Source organism: Hyperolius riggenbachi, chromosome 3, assembly GCF_040937935.1.
Source record: "Hyperolius riggenbachi isolate aHypRig1 chromosome 3, aHypRig1.pri, whole genome shotgun sequence".
NCBI classification, from domain to species: Eukaryota; Metazoa; Chordata; class Amphibia; order Anura; family Hyperoliidae; genus Hyperolius; species Hyperolius riggenbachi.
In genome coordinates, this window is record NC_090648.1 from 260,228,667 (window position 1) to 260,245,522 (window position 16,856).

The 16,856-nt window shown below is 43.1% G+C and overlaps 1 protein-coding gene across 1 annotated transcript in view; it reads left to right on the top strand.

The window, feature by feature from the left end:
* PSMC2 (proteasome 26S subunit, ATPase 2) overlaps positions 1–16,256 on the top strand; it is a 32,803-nt gene extending 16,547 nt beyond the window's left edge. Inside the window, exons 4-12 of the mRNA XM_068276227.1 lie at positions 3,084–3,183; positions 3,326–3,457; positions 3,565–3,637; positions 3,723–3,818; positions 4,732–4,896; positions 6,079–6,166; positions 9,757–9,959; positions 14,685–14,781; positions 15,919–16,256. Of these exons, the coding sequence (XP_068132328.1) occupies positions 3,084–3,183; positions 3,326–3,457; positions 3,565–3,637; positions 3,723–3,818; positions 4,732–4,896; positions 6,079–6,166; positions 9,757–9,959; positions 14,685–14,781; positions 15,919–16,076 (1,112 nt within the window). The 3' untranslated portion in view covers positions 16,077–16,256. The remainder of the gene's footprint in view (positions 1–3,083; positions 3,184–3,325; positions 3,458–3,564; positions 3,638–3,722; positions 3,819–4,731; positions 4,897–6,078; positions 6,167–9,756; positions 9,960–14,684; positions 14,782–15,918) is intronic.
* The last annotated feature ends 600 nt before the right edge of the window (positions 16,257–16,856 follow it).

A 16,856-nucleotide genomic window follows, 5' to 3' on the forward strand; every position in this document is an offset into this window, starting at 1 on the left:
AGGTCCGCCGTTCAGCCGCAATTACCCCAGGTAACTGGCCCAGTCGCGGTATTCTGTGCATGAGCAAACCACATGCGCAGAAGAGTCCGACTGGCGCGACTGAGCCAGTTACCAGGGCTGATTGCCGCTAAACGGAGGACGTGAGGGACTCACACGTGCTTGTGGGCCTGGAGGAAGCCCCGGGTAAGTAAAAAATCTTTAATATACTTAGAGTGTCTGGTACACTTTAAGAATGGGGAAAAAAAGCTTGAAAAAAAATTATAATTGTATAACATTGTGCACCATGTAAAGCAAAATGTGATCCATTGAAACAAAAATAATCCAGTTATAAGACATCTATTGAGGGTCACAGATGTGCATGAATTTGTACAATCAGCTTCTTAGTTTTATTCAAATACTGAGAAAATGTGCTGCAGCTCATGGCTATTTGGGAGAATGAGAACAGGATGAATGACCAACTTTTTTTTTTTTGGGGGGGGGGGGGGGGGACTTACACCTGAAGAACCTCAGTGACACCTTTATTAAAAGTCACATCTAAGGGCATATTCACGGTGGGACGTTGTGTTTTAATGCAACGTTAGTCGCAACATGTCTGCGTTAAGAGGTAACGCACTGTAAGCAGTGAGTTACCACAAATGCAACATTTTTCAACGCAACGATAACGTTGCACTGAGAACAGCCCGTAGGATTATCATTGCAGTGCGGTAAGCTGTGTTATAAGACTTTATAACGCAGCTCCGCAACGACCCACTGTGAATGCGACCTAACAGAATATTAATCTGTTCTTATTGAATGCAAAGATGTTAATATAATGGACAGTTGCCAGCATTTTAAAATAATTTCCAAAATTGTTAAGAGTTGTTTTAAGTTGTACGTAATAACGGATCTTCTTTTCTTACAATATTAGTCTGGTCTCCAGTTTGGGACCCCTTTTTCTAGTAAAGCTGCACTATTGCAGCAGCTGAGGATATTACCTAGTGCTAATAATATGCACAAAGTAGAAGCAAAGTTAAAGGACAACTGAAGTGAGAAAAATATGGTGGCTGCTATATTTATTTTCTTTTAAACAATACCAGTTGCCTGGCAGCCCTGCTGGTCTATAGTGGCTGCAATAGTGTCTGAATCACACCAGAAACAAGCATGCTGCAGATCAGGTGTTTCTGACATTATTATCATATCTGACAAGATTAGCTGCATGCTTGTTTCTGGTGTTTTTCTGACACTACTGTAGCCAAATAGACCAGCAGGTCTGCCAGGCAACTAATATTGTGTGTAAGGAAATAAATGTGGCAGCCTCCATATTCTTCTCACTTCAGTTGTCCTTTATGGTCTCCTGTCAACTGTGTGAAAAGCTTATTACAATACATATAGTTTCTTGAAAGTGTTTAAAGGGATACTGTAGGGGGTCGGGGGAAAATGAGCTGAACTTACCCGGGACTTCTAATGGTCCCCCGCAGACATCCTGTGCCCGCGCAGCCGCTCACCGATGCTCCGGCCCCGCCTCCGGTTCACTTCTGGAATTTCTGACTTTAAAGTCAGAAAACCACTGCGCCTGCGTTGCCGTGTCCTCGAACCCGCTGATGTCATCAAGAGCGCACAGCGCAGGCCCAGTATGGCCTGTGTCTGCGCAGTACACTCCTGGTGACATCAGCGGGAGCGAGGACACGGCAACGCAGGCGCAGTGGTTTTCTGACTTTAAAGTCAGAAATTCCAGAAGTGAACCGGAGGCGGGGCCGGAGCATTGGGGAGTGGCTGCGCCAACATAGGATGTCTGCGGGGGACCATTAGAAGCCCCGGGTAAGTTCAGCTCATTTTCCCCCGACCCCCCCTACAGTATCCCTTTAAAGTCCAACTCCAAGCACAGTTTCTAAATATATCACCTTTAGGGTGCATACACACACACATCCAATTTTTATTTACCAATAATGGGCCGATTTTGGGTTTGCCTGCACAATCTGTTCTGGAGGTGGTAAAATTTGCCTGTTATTAGCTTATCAAAATTAGATATGTTTGTACGTTCCTGATATTAGCCATATAAGAAGAAGAAATGCACATCTATGGCTTAGGGACTTACCATCAGCCCCAAATATCTGGTCCCATGTACATACTTTATATAACTACAAGTTTTAGATAGTAACAAGACTGAAAAAAAATAACTTACATTAATCTAAATGTTGGAAATCTTATTATTATTTTTTTTTTCCTCAATTTTTTTTTTTTAAACTGGACCTGAACTCTTGCACATGACAGATGGAAAACAGAGAGAAATGTACCCTGTATGTATTTAGAGAGTTTAGTCTGTTTAATTCCCCCTCATTTGTGTTTAATCACAATTTGTAATTTGATCTCTCCCATGTGTCATATGACTGCCACGGCAGATAAGCTCATTTGAAAGCACAGGCTGATAACAATATGTCTGCTTCCATGAATCAGGAAGTGGAAACCGTGCAGATTTATTTTAGGATTTGTATCAGCTGTAACAAAGAGACGTTTTTTGTTTGAAGTTTATTATGCTGTTGTGTATCTTTTAGAGCAGAGAGATGTTCTGAGTTCAGGTCCGCTTTAAGAATGTATTAATATACCAAATGAAAATTGTTGTTTGGAGTGCCACCTGTTGGTGTGAATTGCACACTTTGTACTGTAAGTTCAAGAAAGCTCTCCCTTTACTTCATTAAAGAAAACTTAGTTCCGTAGAGAAAAATATAAGCCTGTTGATCAGTAGAGATGTTCAATTCTTTTATAAAAATTTCCATTACGGGTACATTTCTGGAGAAGCTTGTGATTGATTTGTTTCACTTTCATTTGATCACTTCTACTTCCTCAGCAACATAAAATGGAGACATGATCTTGACTCTCAAACCATCAAGTCTGTCTCCATACATGTGTTTGTATTATTTCATATAATGCTAGAGAGTTCTTTAACATAACACTATAACATATCTTAATTTCATGTGGTGCAATCATTTTAAAAAATATCTGTCTTTATGTGCTAAACATGATTCATAAGCAAACAAAATATGGTAAAAAAATATATATATATCCTTTTTTTAGTTTTAAAGCTTGCATATGTCTTTCATTCATAGGGATTAAGGAGTCTGACACTGGACTTGCTCCTCCGGCACTGTGGGATTTGGCTGCTGATAAACAGACTCTGCAGAGTGAACAGCCCCTCCAGGTGGCTAGGTGCGGCCCCTCATTTCTTCTATCTGGTTATCTTATTATTGGCAATATCACATAACATTAAACATATGCAGAGATGTATTGGATCAGTAGATGTCTTTTGTGTTTTTGGATTGTAGATGTTTATTATTTTTTTCTTGCCCAGGTGCACAAAAATAATCAATGCTGATTCTGAGGACCCAAAATACATCATCAATGTGAAGCAGTTTGCAAAGTTTGTGGTAGACCTTAGTGATCAGGTTGCCCCTACAGACATTGAAGAAGGAATGAGAGTTGGGTAAGTGGCAATATTAAATGTGTAGTGAAATGTATTTTGTATTTAGATATTGATGTTGAGTAAGCTGTAAAGGTTCTAATCTAGACTGTATGTTTTTGTGTGTACAGTGTGGATAGAAACAAGTACCAGATTCATATACCTCTGCCTCCAAAAATTGATCCTACAGTGACTATGATGCAGGTAATGAATTGAATACAATATGCCGTGAATGTTAATAGTAACCATTCCCATACTGAGAGCAATGTCTTCTTACTTTGTTGTGCAGGTGGAGGAAAAACCTGATGTTACTTACAGTGATGTTGGAGGTTGCAAAGAGCAGATCGAAAAACTGAGGGAAGTTGTTGAAACTCCTTTGCTCCATGTAAGTAGCTAAAAGAGCTTTCAGAGTGGTGTATAAAAAAACTAGGCATTCGGACCTGCACATCATTTTGCTAGAAATGCAGGCGCGTGACTAAACTGTCTACATCCACACCAGCACCGCAAAGGCATCCATGATTGCTGAAGTGAGAAAGGCCTCAAAGCACACACATCAGGCTACATTCCATGAATGTGCTGCCCTCCCTGTTCTGTAAAGCCACCCCTGCCTTACACAAACACCACCAACCTTTCCTCTCCTGGCTGGAGATGTGTGAACTGACTTCATCTCTTAACCACCTGAGCGGTCTGGACGAGCTCAGCTCGTCCAACACCGCCGGAGGTCGCCGCTCAGGCCCTGCTGGGCCGATTTTCATCAAATAAAAAGCAGCACACGCAGCCGGCACTTTGCCAGCCGCGTGTGCTGCCTGATCGCCGCCGCTCTGCGGCGATCCGCCGCGAGCAGCGGCGAAAGAGGGTCCCCCCAGCCGCCTGAGCCCAGCGTAGCCGGAACAAAAAGTTCCGGCCAGCGCTAAGGGCTGGATCGGAGGCGGCTGACGTCAGGACGTCGGCTGACGTCGATGACGTCACTCCGCTCGTCGCTATGGCGACGATATAAGCAAAACAAGGAAGGCCGCTCATTGCGGCCTTCCTTGTTTATTCTGGGCGCTGGAGGCGATCGGAAGATCGCCTCCGGAGCGCCCTCTAGTGGGCTTTCATGCAGCCAACTTTCAGTTGGCTGCATGAAATAGTTTTTTTTTTATTTAAAAAAAACCCTCCCGCAGCCACCCTGGCGATTTAATCAGAACGCCAGGGTGGTTAAATGGCACTTTATATGTTGTGATCGGTTGTTGACTCCCCACCATTGTCTATCAAATTTGTTTACTGAATCACATTGATTTGTTTTTTTCTGATTCCAGCCTGAGCGGTTTGTTAATCTGGGCATAGAACCACCAAAAGGCGTGCTCTTGTTTGGTCCTCCAGGAACAGGGAAAACTCTGTGTGCCCGAGCAGTTGCCAACAGGACTGACGCCTGTTTCATCAGAGTCATTGGCTCAGAGTTGGTCCAGAAATATGTTGGTGAGGTAAGAATTGATTGATTTTTTTTGTTTTGTTTTGTCTGGTATTACAGTTTTTTTTTTATTTTACTCATGCATTAGCAAGGCATACAGTGTACAATGTAAATGTAATCATTAGTTGCCCTAAGAATTTAATTCTAATGTCCCTTCAGTTTGAGTTACTTAGCATAGAAGAGACATGTGAAGTAACTGACTGAGCAAGGGTGCTAGGCATCCTAGTCTGTAACCTTAATATCAACAATGCATTACGGCATGATTCATGCCTTCCGCACAGATTACACAGTAATGCAAGTCTATGGCGGCACAATAAATGTCAACAACAGGAATTCCAGTGCCATACTTCCTGTCTGTGCTTCTGAGAGTTTTATTGAAATCAGGGATTCTAGGGAGGATACGGAATTCTACAAGGCATATAAAAATCCCTTATTATCACTAAAGCTTACCTGTAGGTAAAATCTGCAATGTAATCGTTGGGGGGGGGGGGGGGGGGGGGTCGGGGGGAATGGGAAAAAAAACAACCTTTGTGGACCTTTTTTCTTTGATTGGGACACCTCGTCTTAATCAGAGTAAAGAGGTCCCTATAGATCAAGGGGAAAATTGACTATCAGAAGAACATGGGAGAGGTGATTATAATGTTGCCTCTAGCCACAAGTTTTGTGCAAACTCTGTGCATGTGTGAGTTTCCGCTTCAAATGAAGCCTAAAGTAATTGAAGAAAAAAAAAAAAGCCAGTTTAACTTACCTTGGGCTTCTACCAGCCCCCTGCAGCTGCCCGTGCCCGCGCTGTGACAAACCGACCCTTCGGTCCCCTGCAGCGATCGACTTTCGGTTCTGGCGACTCAGCGAGTTGAGTATGAGAGTTTCTCGTACTGTACAGGATGCTCCCAGCGATGCGTGCGTGATCGAGGATGAGCGTGGCCAGTGCCATGCAGGGGCAGTGGTCGAGTCACCGAAACTGAAAGTGGGTTGCTTTGGTGGACTGGAGGGTTGGTTTGTCCCGGCGCGGCACAGAGAGGCTGCAGGCGGCTGGTAGAAGCCCCAGGTAAGTTAAACTAACTTTTTGAAGTTTCCTTTTAAACTTTGAAATTTTTATTTTGCCTTTAATGTTTTTTTGTGTGTGTGTTTTTGTTTTTTTTTATGGTACAGCATAAGACTAGTATTCATCTTTCTTGGTCTGTTCATATTTTAGGGTGCTCGAATGGTACGTGAGTTATTTGAGATGGCCAGGACAAAGAAAGCATGTCTTATTTTCTTTGATGAGATTGATGCTATTGGTGGTATGTATTAATGCAATGACAATTCTTTCAATTTCTTTTTTGTAGCGAATTGTGATATAGTAAGCACTGTATGACAATGGTTTATGCAATTCATTACTGAGCATTAATCTGTTTGTCTACTTAAAGTGTAAGTGTAGTTTCTCTAAATAAGAAAAAAAACTCTCATCCACTATATGCATACGTTATAGTATAATCTTCTGATTGGATATATAGTATATAGTATAATCTTCTGGTGTGTGTTCACCAGATGTAATTCATCATCTGCTAGCTGGATACTACACAAGTTCATTAGGAATGAGTAAGGGTGAGTGCTCTTTAGTTGCCACATGCAGTAACGCAGCTGTGTATTAAAGAAAACGTGTTATGGAAAAAAAAAAACCTCTGGGGAATACTTACCATTATCATTAGGATCCAGAGGCTTCCCCGTCCTCCTCCGTCCAAGTCCCAGGGTCTTCTGAAGTGCGGCGAGGTAACTATTTACCTACCACGATCCTGCGCAGGCGGTGTACTAGCTGCTCTTCGGGTTAAAGAGACACTGAAGCAAACTAATTTTCCCCATTTTACCTTATAATTCGCTTCAGTGCTCTCAAGCCAAGTAACCTGCCACGTCCCCGCTGCAAAACTAGCGCTGCAGAGCCCCCAAATCCCCGGGGGGGGGGGGGCAATCTGGCAGGCATTTCCTGGAAGGGGTAGAGCTTCCAGCTGTAGCTCTGCCCCTCCTGACGTCAATCGAGGCGGATCGCCGTCACTCCCTGCCCCTCTCACTCTTCCGTCATAGAGAGGGGCAGCGATCCGTGCGGCGATTGACGTCAGGAGGGGCAGAGCTACAGCTGGAAGCTCTGCCCCTCAGCGCAGCAAAATCCACGACCAAGTTGGTCGTGGATATTTGCGGATAGATTTGGGGCCTCTGCAGCACTCGTTTAGCGGCGGGGACACAGCGGATTACTTGGATTGAGAGCACTGAAGCGACTTATAAGGTAAAATGGGGAAAATAAGTTCACTTCAGTGTCTCTTGAAGGAGGAAATAGCTGAACCCGATCAATCCACTCTAGAGCTGCTCCAATCCGGATCGGGGAAACATTCGGGTAGTTCTATCCGGATATCTCCCAGTTACCTGTGGGGGGGGGGGGGTCAATCATACCTGTCTGATGTCTTCTTCGGTCCGTCCCTCGGCGCCTCCCATGATGCGGTCCAAGCGGCGGTCACGTGATTACCAACACTTCCTCCTTCCGGGTTGAAGGAGGAAGTGTTTGTAATCACATGATGTGCGTGGAGCGCATCGTGGGAGGCGCCGAGGGACCGACAAAAGAGACGTCAGACAGGTAAGATTGACCCCCGCCCACCCCGCACAGGTTTACTGGGAGATATCCGGATAGCAACTATCCGGGTATCTCCCTGGATCCGGATTTGAGCAGCTCTGATCAACTCTATTGCACAGGCGCGAGTCCTTTTTGCGCCTGCGCATTAGAGCGGATACGATCGGGTTCGGCTATTTCCTGCCAAGCCCAAAGAGCCGCTGCTGCACCTGCGCTGGATCCCGGCGAGATAAATATAAAATTCCTTGTCAAGCTTGTCGGGGGAGTATTCAGGGGAGCCAAAGCTGGATTCCCTGAATCTATAGGGAAGGGGGAAGCCTCATTGGGACTCAGAGGCTTCCCACCCGAGGTAAGTATCCACAAGAGGGTTTTTTTTTTTTTGTTAGAGTCTCTTTAAGTAATGCTTATGAGCAAGGAAGTCTATTGCTATATACAATAACACACTCAAATCCTAAAATATGATCATGCTACAGTTCCCAGATGTCTTTTATGTAAAGAAAACCCATGTTATGTGAAGTGTATAGACCGGCTACACTACCCTGGAACAAGCATGCTGATTGTGTTCTGATCGCACTGTGTCAGCAACTCAGATGGTCAATAAGATGCTAAAAATTCACGCTTGCATGCAAATTTTCAATGCAGATTGTATGCATCTTGTGATTGGGCCAGTTAGAAGCAGCAGGAAGTGTATTTGATTGGACCTATTCTTAGCGGCAATGACCAGCTCTTGTGAGCAATAGCAGCCTATGTGTTTCTCAGCAGGTTTCCTTTAAAGAGGAGCTGTCAGCCATACTATCTCAGGGGAAAAAAAACAAATCTATAAGTACATAAATACTTGCTCTACTTACATAACATATGTATTGCACTGTCCACGTTATGATTCCTGTGAGTTATATAAAGGAAAAGTAGAGAATCCTATTCTAGACAGTTTCCATATTTACTGTGGCTATTTTGAAGCCAGTCGAGATGTAATATCTGCCCTTAGTCTCCTCTGCCTGATTTGCCTGCCCTTCACTATAGAAAGTGCATTGTTTTAGCCTGAGAAATTTTGGCCAATCAGAGAGGAACAGAGGTGTGGGAGGGGGAAAACAGGAGGGAAAGATGCTTCAGCCAATCAGGCTGCATTAGTTAAGTCTGAGGGGAAGTAGAGAAGCAAAAAAAGACAACCCAGCATGCCCTGCAACTTCTCTTTTGTGTACCAAATTTTCTGTACCAAATAAGAGTCATGTAAACTGGGGGATGATAATTTAACAAGAAAAGTAATAGTGATTTTAACTTTTGGATTGCCTGGTCAGCATCCTTCTTACTTGTTTACCAGATAAAAATAAAGAATTAATTTTTGATTTTATGCCCGACAGTTACTCTTTTTAAAGTACCACCACTTTTAGAAGTATGGATGTCGCCTGAGTTCTGAATACCGTAGACAACATGGCCCAGAGCTCAGAATAAGTCAGCATGTGCATACCATGCATATTAATGCAAATGTACCTGCTTACTTTGATTGGTATCACTGCCCACATTGCGTGATGCCAAGCCGGAAGCCGGAAACAGCGGAGTTGCTTGAAACGCAGCTCAGTGACTCTCTATAGAGGGTTAACCTATTTATGCCCTTGATTCATGTTTTGATATCTGAATGAAAGAGCTTGAATATATTGAATATAATCGGTGCTGGATCATTCTTTTTGGAGCTTCAGTGAACTACATGGGCAAGCAGGTCTGATCTTCAGCACGTCATCTTTTAGGTGGTTGCAGTCTACATTTTGGTTGATTTCTCCACGAGTAATAGTGCTGAAGTGCTTTTGGACAGCAGTATCCGGTTTCTGTGTTGGGAAACCCGGATTCAAACAGGAACACTGCACAGAGAGGTACTAGGGCTCTTAGAATGGTGTATTTTGTCCCTTATTTAAAGGACAGCCAAAGTAAGCAGAATATTGAGGCTGCCATATTTATTTCCTTTTAAGCAATGCCAGTTGACTGTCTAGCCTGCTGATCTTCTGCCTCTAATGCCTTTAGCCGTAGATCCTGAACAATCATGTAGTAGATCAGGCGTTTTTGACATTGTTGTCAGATCTGACAAGATTAGCTGCATGCTTGTTTCTGGTGCAATTCAGACACTACTGCAGCCAAATAGATCAGCAGGGCTGCCAGACAACTGATATTTCTTAAAAGGAAATAAATATGACAGCCATATTCTTTTCACTACAGTTGTCCTTTAACATTTAGCCAGCAACTCCTGGTTTTCTCTTAGTTGTGTGTTGTATTCATGCCCGGTAGGTGCCAGATTTGATGATGGGGCTGGAGGAGACAATGAAGTTCAGAGAACCATGTTGGAATTGATCAATCAGTTGGATGGATTTGATCCCAGAGGAAATATTAAAGTGTTAATGGCCACAAACAGACCTGACACCTTAGATCCAGCACTAATGAGGCCCGGAAGACTGGACAGAAAGATTGAATTCAGTTTACCTGATCTTGAGGTAAGAGTTACACAATACTTTGGTTGTATGTTTGCTTTTTCACTTTGCTCATTGTCCAGAAATGTAGTTGTTCGCCATGACTAGAGAAGTACATTAGGGCATCTGGAAATACAAGTGAGCGAGAGCTCTATTTATTGGATGTGGGGTAATGGACCATCCTCAATAGGATCCTGAGGCTTCCCTTACAGCAGCAAGGTATGTCTTTATTAACCCAAGGCTCAGGTTCTCTTTAATGCAGGATCAGAGTGTGGCATTTAAATTGTATGGGAATAACTTTCTTTTTTTAAGTTCATAAACATTTTGTTATTTGAAAACTATAGAAGTCTCCATGAAGGATGATAGTCAATGCCTGAAAGAACTCATATTTTTGTTAGCACAGCTGGGAGCCATGACACACCAGTCTGCAATCCCTGGTTTTGGTACAACGTCACTATAATAAAGCAAAGCTTGGCTTACTGTGATGTTCCTGCCTCTTCCCCACCCCAGTCACTCCTTTAGAGGAAGGATTGGAAGGGTGAAAGCAGGGCGCCCCATAGCCAGCCTGTCTCTTCCTGTCCAAAAATTTGACTAGTCAAAGGACAAACACTTCATGGGGGGGGGGGGGGGGGCTGCTTTGTGGAAGAGTAGACAGTGCAACAAGGTATGTGGATCCAGAATGAGCATACCTTTGTACTAACCTTGGATAGCGTTGCCTCAGGTCAGGTGTGCTTTAATATCATAATGCAGTATTGTAATTGTCAAGTTTGTTACATTGTGTGTATACTTTCAAGTGAAACTACAGTTGCCCCATATACTGTCTAAACGGAATACCCTACCCTTAATTTTTGATTACAAACCAGCATGCATCTGAGAAAATGGAAGTAAGGCTTATTAGTATCAAAACAAAAATACCTTTTTACACAGTTGTAAGTCATGTCTCTTTATCACTGTTAGAAATGGTAGGCTGTTGCATACAAAGGCCCGTGGGGGTGATTTTCCCTCTGATACTAGGAGGAGTTTGTAAAGTGAACCTGAAGGGGAAAAAACTGCCTCTAGAGGGTACTAGCCTCGGGAGGGGGAAGCCTCTGGATCCTTAAAGGGGTTCTGTGGACCTTTTTCAAAATGCAATTTAAATGAAGAGATAAGTTCCTTTCATAAGTACTTATTTTTTTTCCCGGTCTCATGTAGAAACAGCTGTGCTGTCTCTCTCCTGCGCCTTTCTAATTATTCGTCTAGTTACAGGAATATTGTGCTGCAGGAAGAGGCAGACAGTCTAGCAGCTGTTCCTCCCTGCTATAGGCCTCCACCTCCCCCTTCTGCTCATCATCTGATGAGTCATCTCTGACCTTTCTGCAAGCTTCAGACAGCAGGGGGAGGGAGATCTGCCTCTTGTGGCTTCAGCTCATCTCTCCTGCACAGCAGTACAGGGAGACTGTGTACTGACCTGGAAGCACTTTACATTGCAGCCATCTTGCCCAAAGGTTTTACAATTATGTTTTATTCATTAAGTTATTTATTGGCAGCTGCGAAAATAGGGGGAATAATAGAGGAAACAGTAATATGTTTATTTGAATTTGCTGTAAATTCACCACAGATCTTCAAGCTTCCCATCTTCAGCAGAGGGGATCTAGCGCTGGCACCCCTGAAAGTCTGCGTGACACGATCGGGCTCGACTATTTCTGCATGAGCCCCCCCCCCCCCCCCCCATAGAAAGACTCACCAGACTTTATGGCCTAAGTGGGCCCGACTTCGCCTCAGGGGTATAGGCCACCCCTCAGCCTCTCTGGCAACCTCTGGACCTCTCCACCGTCCGTTTTCAGCTTGCTTCTCAAATGGTTGTTGGTGTTACCTCCAGGCAAAAAACAGAAGCTTCACATAGTGTAAAAGTGCTTAAGGGAGTGATCCCGCGTTTATTTAAAAAGATTAAAAGCAAATACAGGTTAAGTTAAAAAAATAAGAGCAGGCAGCTAAGGAGTGGGGTAACCCAAAAAGCTGGGCAGAGCTACGGAGCGGCGCAACGTCTGACGTCACCGGACGCGGTGACTGGTTTAATGCGCCTACACTGCCTGATTGAGCTGCGATCATCGTGGGTTTCCGAGCCGAGTAACGCTGTGTACAGTCGCTTTAAGCGCATCCAGCTGTTTGGTTTACCCCACTCCTGCTTAGCCACCTGCTCTTATTTTTTGAACTTAGCCTGTACTTGCTTTTAATCTTTTTAAATAAACGCGGGATCACTCCCTTAAGCATTTTTATGCTATGTGAAGCTTCTGTTTTTTGCCTAGAGGTAACCGCAACCTCTGGGGGGGGGGGGGGGGGAGGAATAGCCCCATTGATGCTATGCTGCTGCAGAATATCAACCACTGAGACTGGATACTGTGCCATAACAGAGACTTTTTTCTGAGCGCTTACCCATTCTTAATTTTTCCTTTGAAGACAGGGAAAGCCTCTTCAGGATTTGGATTTCTGTCTTTTGCTCTAATATTACACTAGCGTCCAATGGCTTGCCAGTATGTGTTGTTCAAACAGTACATAAAAGCAGTGAGTTTAGGAACAAGTTCTGCCACTACTAAGCAGTCTAGTCTGTGTAGAATTTTTGTTTTGCGGTGTAGGAAACTGAGGGTAACAAAATGCTTTACAACGTTAGTTTTACACACATCAAAAAAGTATATAAACCAGGTTCTATAAATTATAGTAAAGTGTATATCTGTAATTGCTTTAAAGTACTCATTTCTGCATTCTTCTATGGTAAATTTTACTCCTGTACAGCTTGTCTCTTAAAAATTCTGCTTGCAATTTTACCTGAAATTTCAAGGAAGTGTATCTTCACAGATTAGACAACACAAGAAAATAGGATCTTCACATTCTGCTGTATGCCAGCCAGGTTTAGGAGATTCTGTGTATAACAACGGAAAATGCGATCTACGGCTGCAATGCTTTAATAAATATTTGATAAAGTTTAATAAGTAGTTGAGTATTAACCACTTCGCATCCAGACCTTGTTTTCCCCCAATGGACCAGAGTCATTTTGATGCTTTAGCTGTGTCCCTTTTTTAATCAGCAATAACTTCACTCGTGCCACTTAAATGATCTATATATCGTTTTTTTCAAGACAAACTAAGCTTTCATTAGGGGGTATTTGGTCCCAAGTAAAATGTTCTCTATGCATTTTAATGGGGGGAAAAATGCATTATTTCTCAATTTTGACCAATTCCTGTTTAAAAATAAAAATTGCTACTGACATAAAAACTGTGCCACCAGTTAAAGTTGCCCCAGTATAGATCTCCAGATGTGTCCCCAGTATCAGCCTCCCCAGCATAGCCAGATTTTTCCCGTGTTTGCCACCCTCAGAATAGATTGACAGATGCACCGTCAGGAATAGTGTTCCTCTTTATAGCCAGATGTGTCCCCGGGATCAGAATTACCCCATTATAGCCAGATGAATCCCCAGGATTAGTGCTGCGCCTCCCCATTATAGCCAAATGTGCCCCTAGTATTTGGTTATGACCCCCCACCAGGTGCCCAGATGTGCCAAATTAATAAATCCCCCCCCCCCCCCTCCCCTTATTTAAACAGATGTCCCCCAGTAAATATGTATCCCCTTTTACATATCCTACCCCCCCCCCCCCCATATAATTGATAGCCAGATGACCCCCCCCCCAAATCAGGCAGCCCCCTCCTTGCACAAATCATTAAAAGAATCCTCCAGCAAGCAGCCTCACGCACCTTACCTCGTTCCTGCGACTATCCTGAAGTCCGAACTGCCGATCCCCGCTCTGCAGTCAGCCGTGTAATGCCGGTTATTCGGGTCCCAGCTTGATGATGTCATCAAGCCGGGACCCGGGCAGTCGGCAATGCGCGGCTAAATGCAAGCGGGGAACAGAGGCTCGGGCTTCAGGATAGTCGCAGGAACAAGGTAAGGTGAGTGAGGCTGCTTGCTGGAGGATTTTTTTTTTTATGATTTCTGCACAGAGGGGGACAGATGAAGGATTGCTGCAGTAGTCAACTGCAGCAATTATTCATGGGAGGGTGGGGTGGACTAATTGGTTACAAGGGAACATGTTCCCTTTCACCAATTAGTAATGCAGCTGAAAGTGCCGGGGGGTGTGCTCTGAAGCGCACCCAATCGTGCACAGCAGGGCTGCAAGCAAGTAAGTATATCTACTACAAGTGGCTTGGAGAGTGTCACAGATGACGTAGATATACTGTAGCAGTGGAAAAAGTGGTTAAAGGGGAACTGAAGAGAGAGGTATATGGAGGCTGTCATGTTTATTTCCTTTTAGACAATACCAGTTGCCTGGCAGCCCTGCTGATCCTCTGCCTCTAATACTATTAGCCATAGCCCCTGAACAAGCATTCAGCAGATCAGGTGTTTCAGTGGTTCAGACTTATAAGTCTGATCTGACAAGACTAGCTGCATGCTTGTTTCTGGTTTTAATCAGATACTACTGCAGAGAAATAGACCAGCAGGGCTGCCAGGTAACTGGTATTGATTAAAAGGAAATAAACATGACAGCCTCCATATACCTCTCTCTTCAGTTCCCCTTTAAACAATTTAAACCTAACGCCACATAATCAAGAAAATATATGTTAAAATGTACCACAGTGCACTGAAAAGTCTTGCATTTTGAATTTTGCTCTTAATAAAAACATACTGGTGAAATGGGAAATACACTTAATTCTATAATAAAATGTTCCTCTCATAACAGTTGTCATTTATGTAAATTGTTTCCTGTATTTTCACTTCAGGGACGGACACACATATTTAAGATTCACGCTCGTTCCATGAGTGTTGAACGAGATATAAGATTTGAGTTGCTGGCACGATTATGTCCAAACAGCACAGGTAATATTTGTGAGCATCTGCTGAACATATTTATGTATACTGGATGACTGATAAGCTAATCACCAAGTTTGTTGCCATTTGAAGTTGCGTAGATCCTGTGTGCTTCATTAAGATTGTTGCTAAACAATCACCCGTGACAACCAGAAAATACAATTGCCTCTTTAACTTTCCATTATGCCTCAGTCACTTCACCACCTAAGTACTCATATTAGATAAGTTGTTTTGTGTAAATCGATATCTGCAAATGCTATGTGTAATGATTTTGTACATTCAACAACTTAATCGTTTGTAATTCTGTGTAGATTAGGACAGTCATTTGAAATTCATTTGGAGAAGTTGCGCATGCATTCTTGCACCAACAATTGTTTATGCAGTAACATTATTTGTGAACAATTGCCTGAGCACAGTTAGGGCTGGTTCACACTTAGTGCTTTTTTAGCGCTTTGCTGTTTGGCAATCAGCAAAGTGCTGCTGCCAATGGATTCCTACGGATATATTCACACTGCAGCATTTGCTATTTCGATCAATTGCAAACGTGGTGCATGCAGAGTCTTTGGGGTGAAGTGATTCTCGTACGAATGAACAGAAATCGCAAGCACAAATTGCGCTGAATTGTGAGATTTTTTTTCCCACGGAATTGCGATTGCGGGGCAAGCGCTGAGTGTGAATTCTCCCCCTCCTGTTCACACCCCTTCGTGCCCTTCACATCCTTGGGGCCATCTCACAAGGGTGATAAAACACGTGTGGCTATCATGATCTGCACACCCATAACATGTGTAGCCACAAAAGCACCTGCTCTGAAGTCCCTTCTGTCAGATGAAGGGAAAGTTAGTAGTTGGGGCCTCATACCAGCACTGGGCCCCCCTATGCTCGCTCCCCTCTAGTTACACCCCTGAAAGCAGCTTATCTGGAACCCCCTTAACGAACCAATAAATGGTCATGTTAGCATCTCTTAAAGAACATTATTTGGAACTGACTTTGGCATACTGAAAGATATACAGTAGGTGCTAATATTGGATAACTCAAAGAAAGGGCCTGCAAATTATTTTTTCTAGGAATTCCTCCATTGTGCATTTTTGCAGCATACATTGACCAGTCCTGTGTTTTACTTATTCTCCTGCCTTTGCTGCTTTTTAGGGGCTGAGATCCGCAGTGTGTGCACTGAAGCAGGAATGTTTGCAATCAGAGCACGTCGCAAAGTTGCAACTGAGAAAGACTTCTTGGAGGCCGTGAATAAGGTCATCAAGTCCTATGCAAAATTCAGTGCTACACCCAGATACATGACCTACAACTAATCGTCCTGTATGTTCTGAATAAGCAGCATTTTTTCCAGACTACCAACCCTTCTTGAGAATAGTTTCTGAAAGTTACATTGTTGAAATATGAGTAGGAATAAAGTGTATAAATAAAAACCTGTTTTCTTTGTTGTCCATTTATACTTGTATGTGTGAAATAAAGCCAATCAACAAGACACATTCCTGCTGTAATGTCAATCACTTTATTTAGAATTTCAAGAAAACATTTTCTCCATATAATGCCATCTAAGTTTAGCATAACAATATCTAAGATGGCAATTTTAGTATTCAACAGAAAAATATATATCTAGAAAAATAGACTATCAGCAAATAAAATACACCAACATTTTCAAAATAATATTTAGGTAGATGTAACATTTTTAAAAACGGTCAAGTTTTTAGCACTTTGTTGAGATGGAAGTGTAACACCACTTATAACAATATAACTTTATTTAATCTAGGCTTACCATACTGAGAATATTCTCTACAGCGTTGCCAGAATCTACTTGACACAAAAAATGTAATTTCATTGCACGTGGTATAAGGGCCTCATGCAAAAGCATCTAGAAGAAAATGGTACTTGGCACCCATTCAGATTAGTCTCTCTATCTTGCATTATACTATACAGTCTTACTCCACAGCACTAGCTGTGCTCACTAACCAGGATACGCTGAGCCTCATTGAATGCTGGTGTTTCACTGAATTTACATGTTTGGAAGCCAAGCCATGCTCCTGCCCACAGCTCTTAGCACCATTCCCCACCTGGTCAAATTCTGGTCC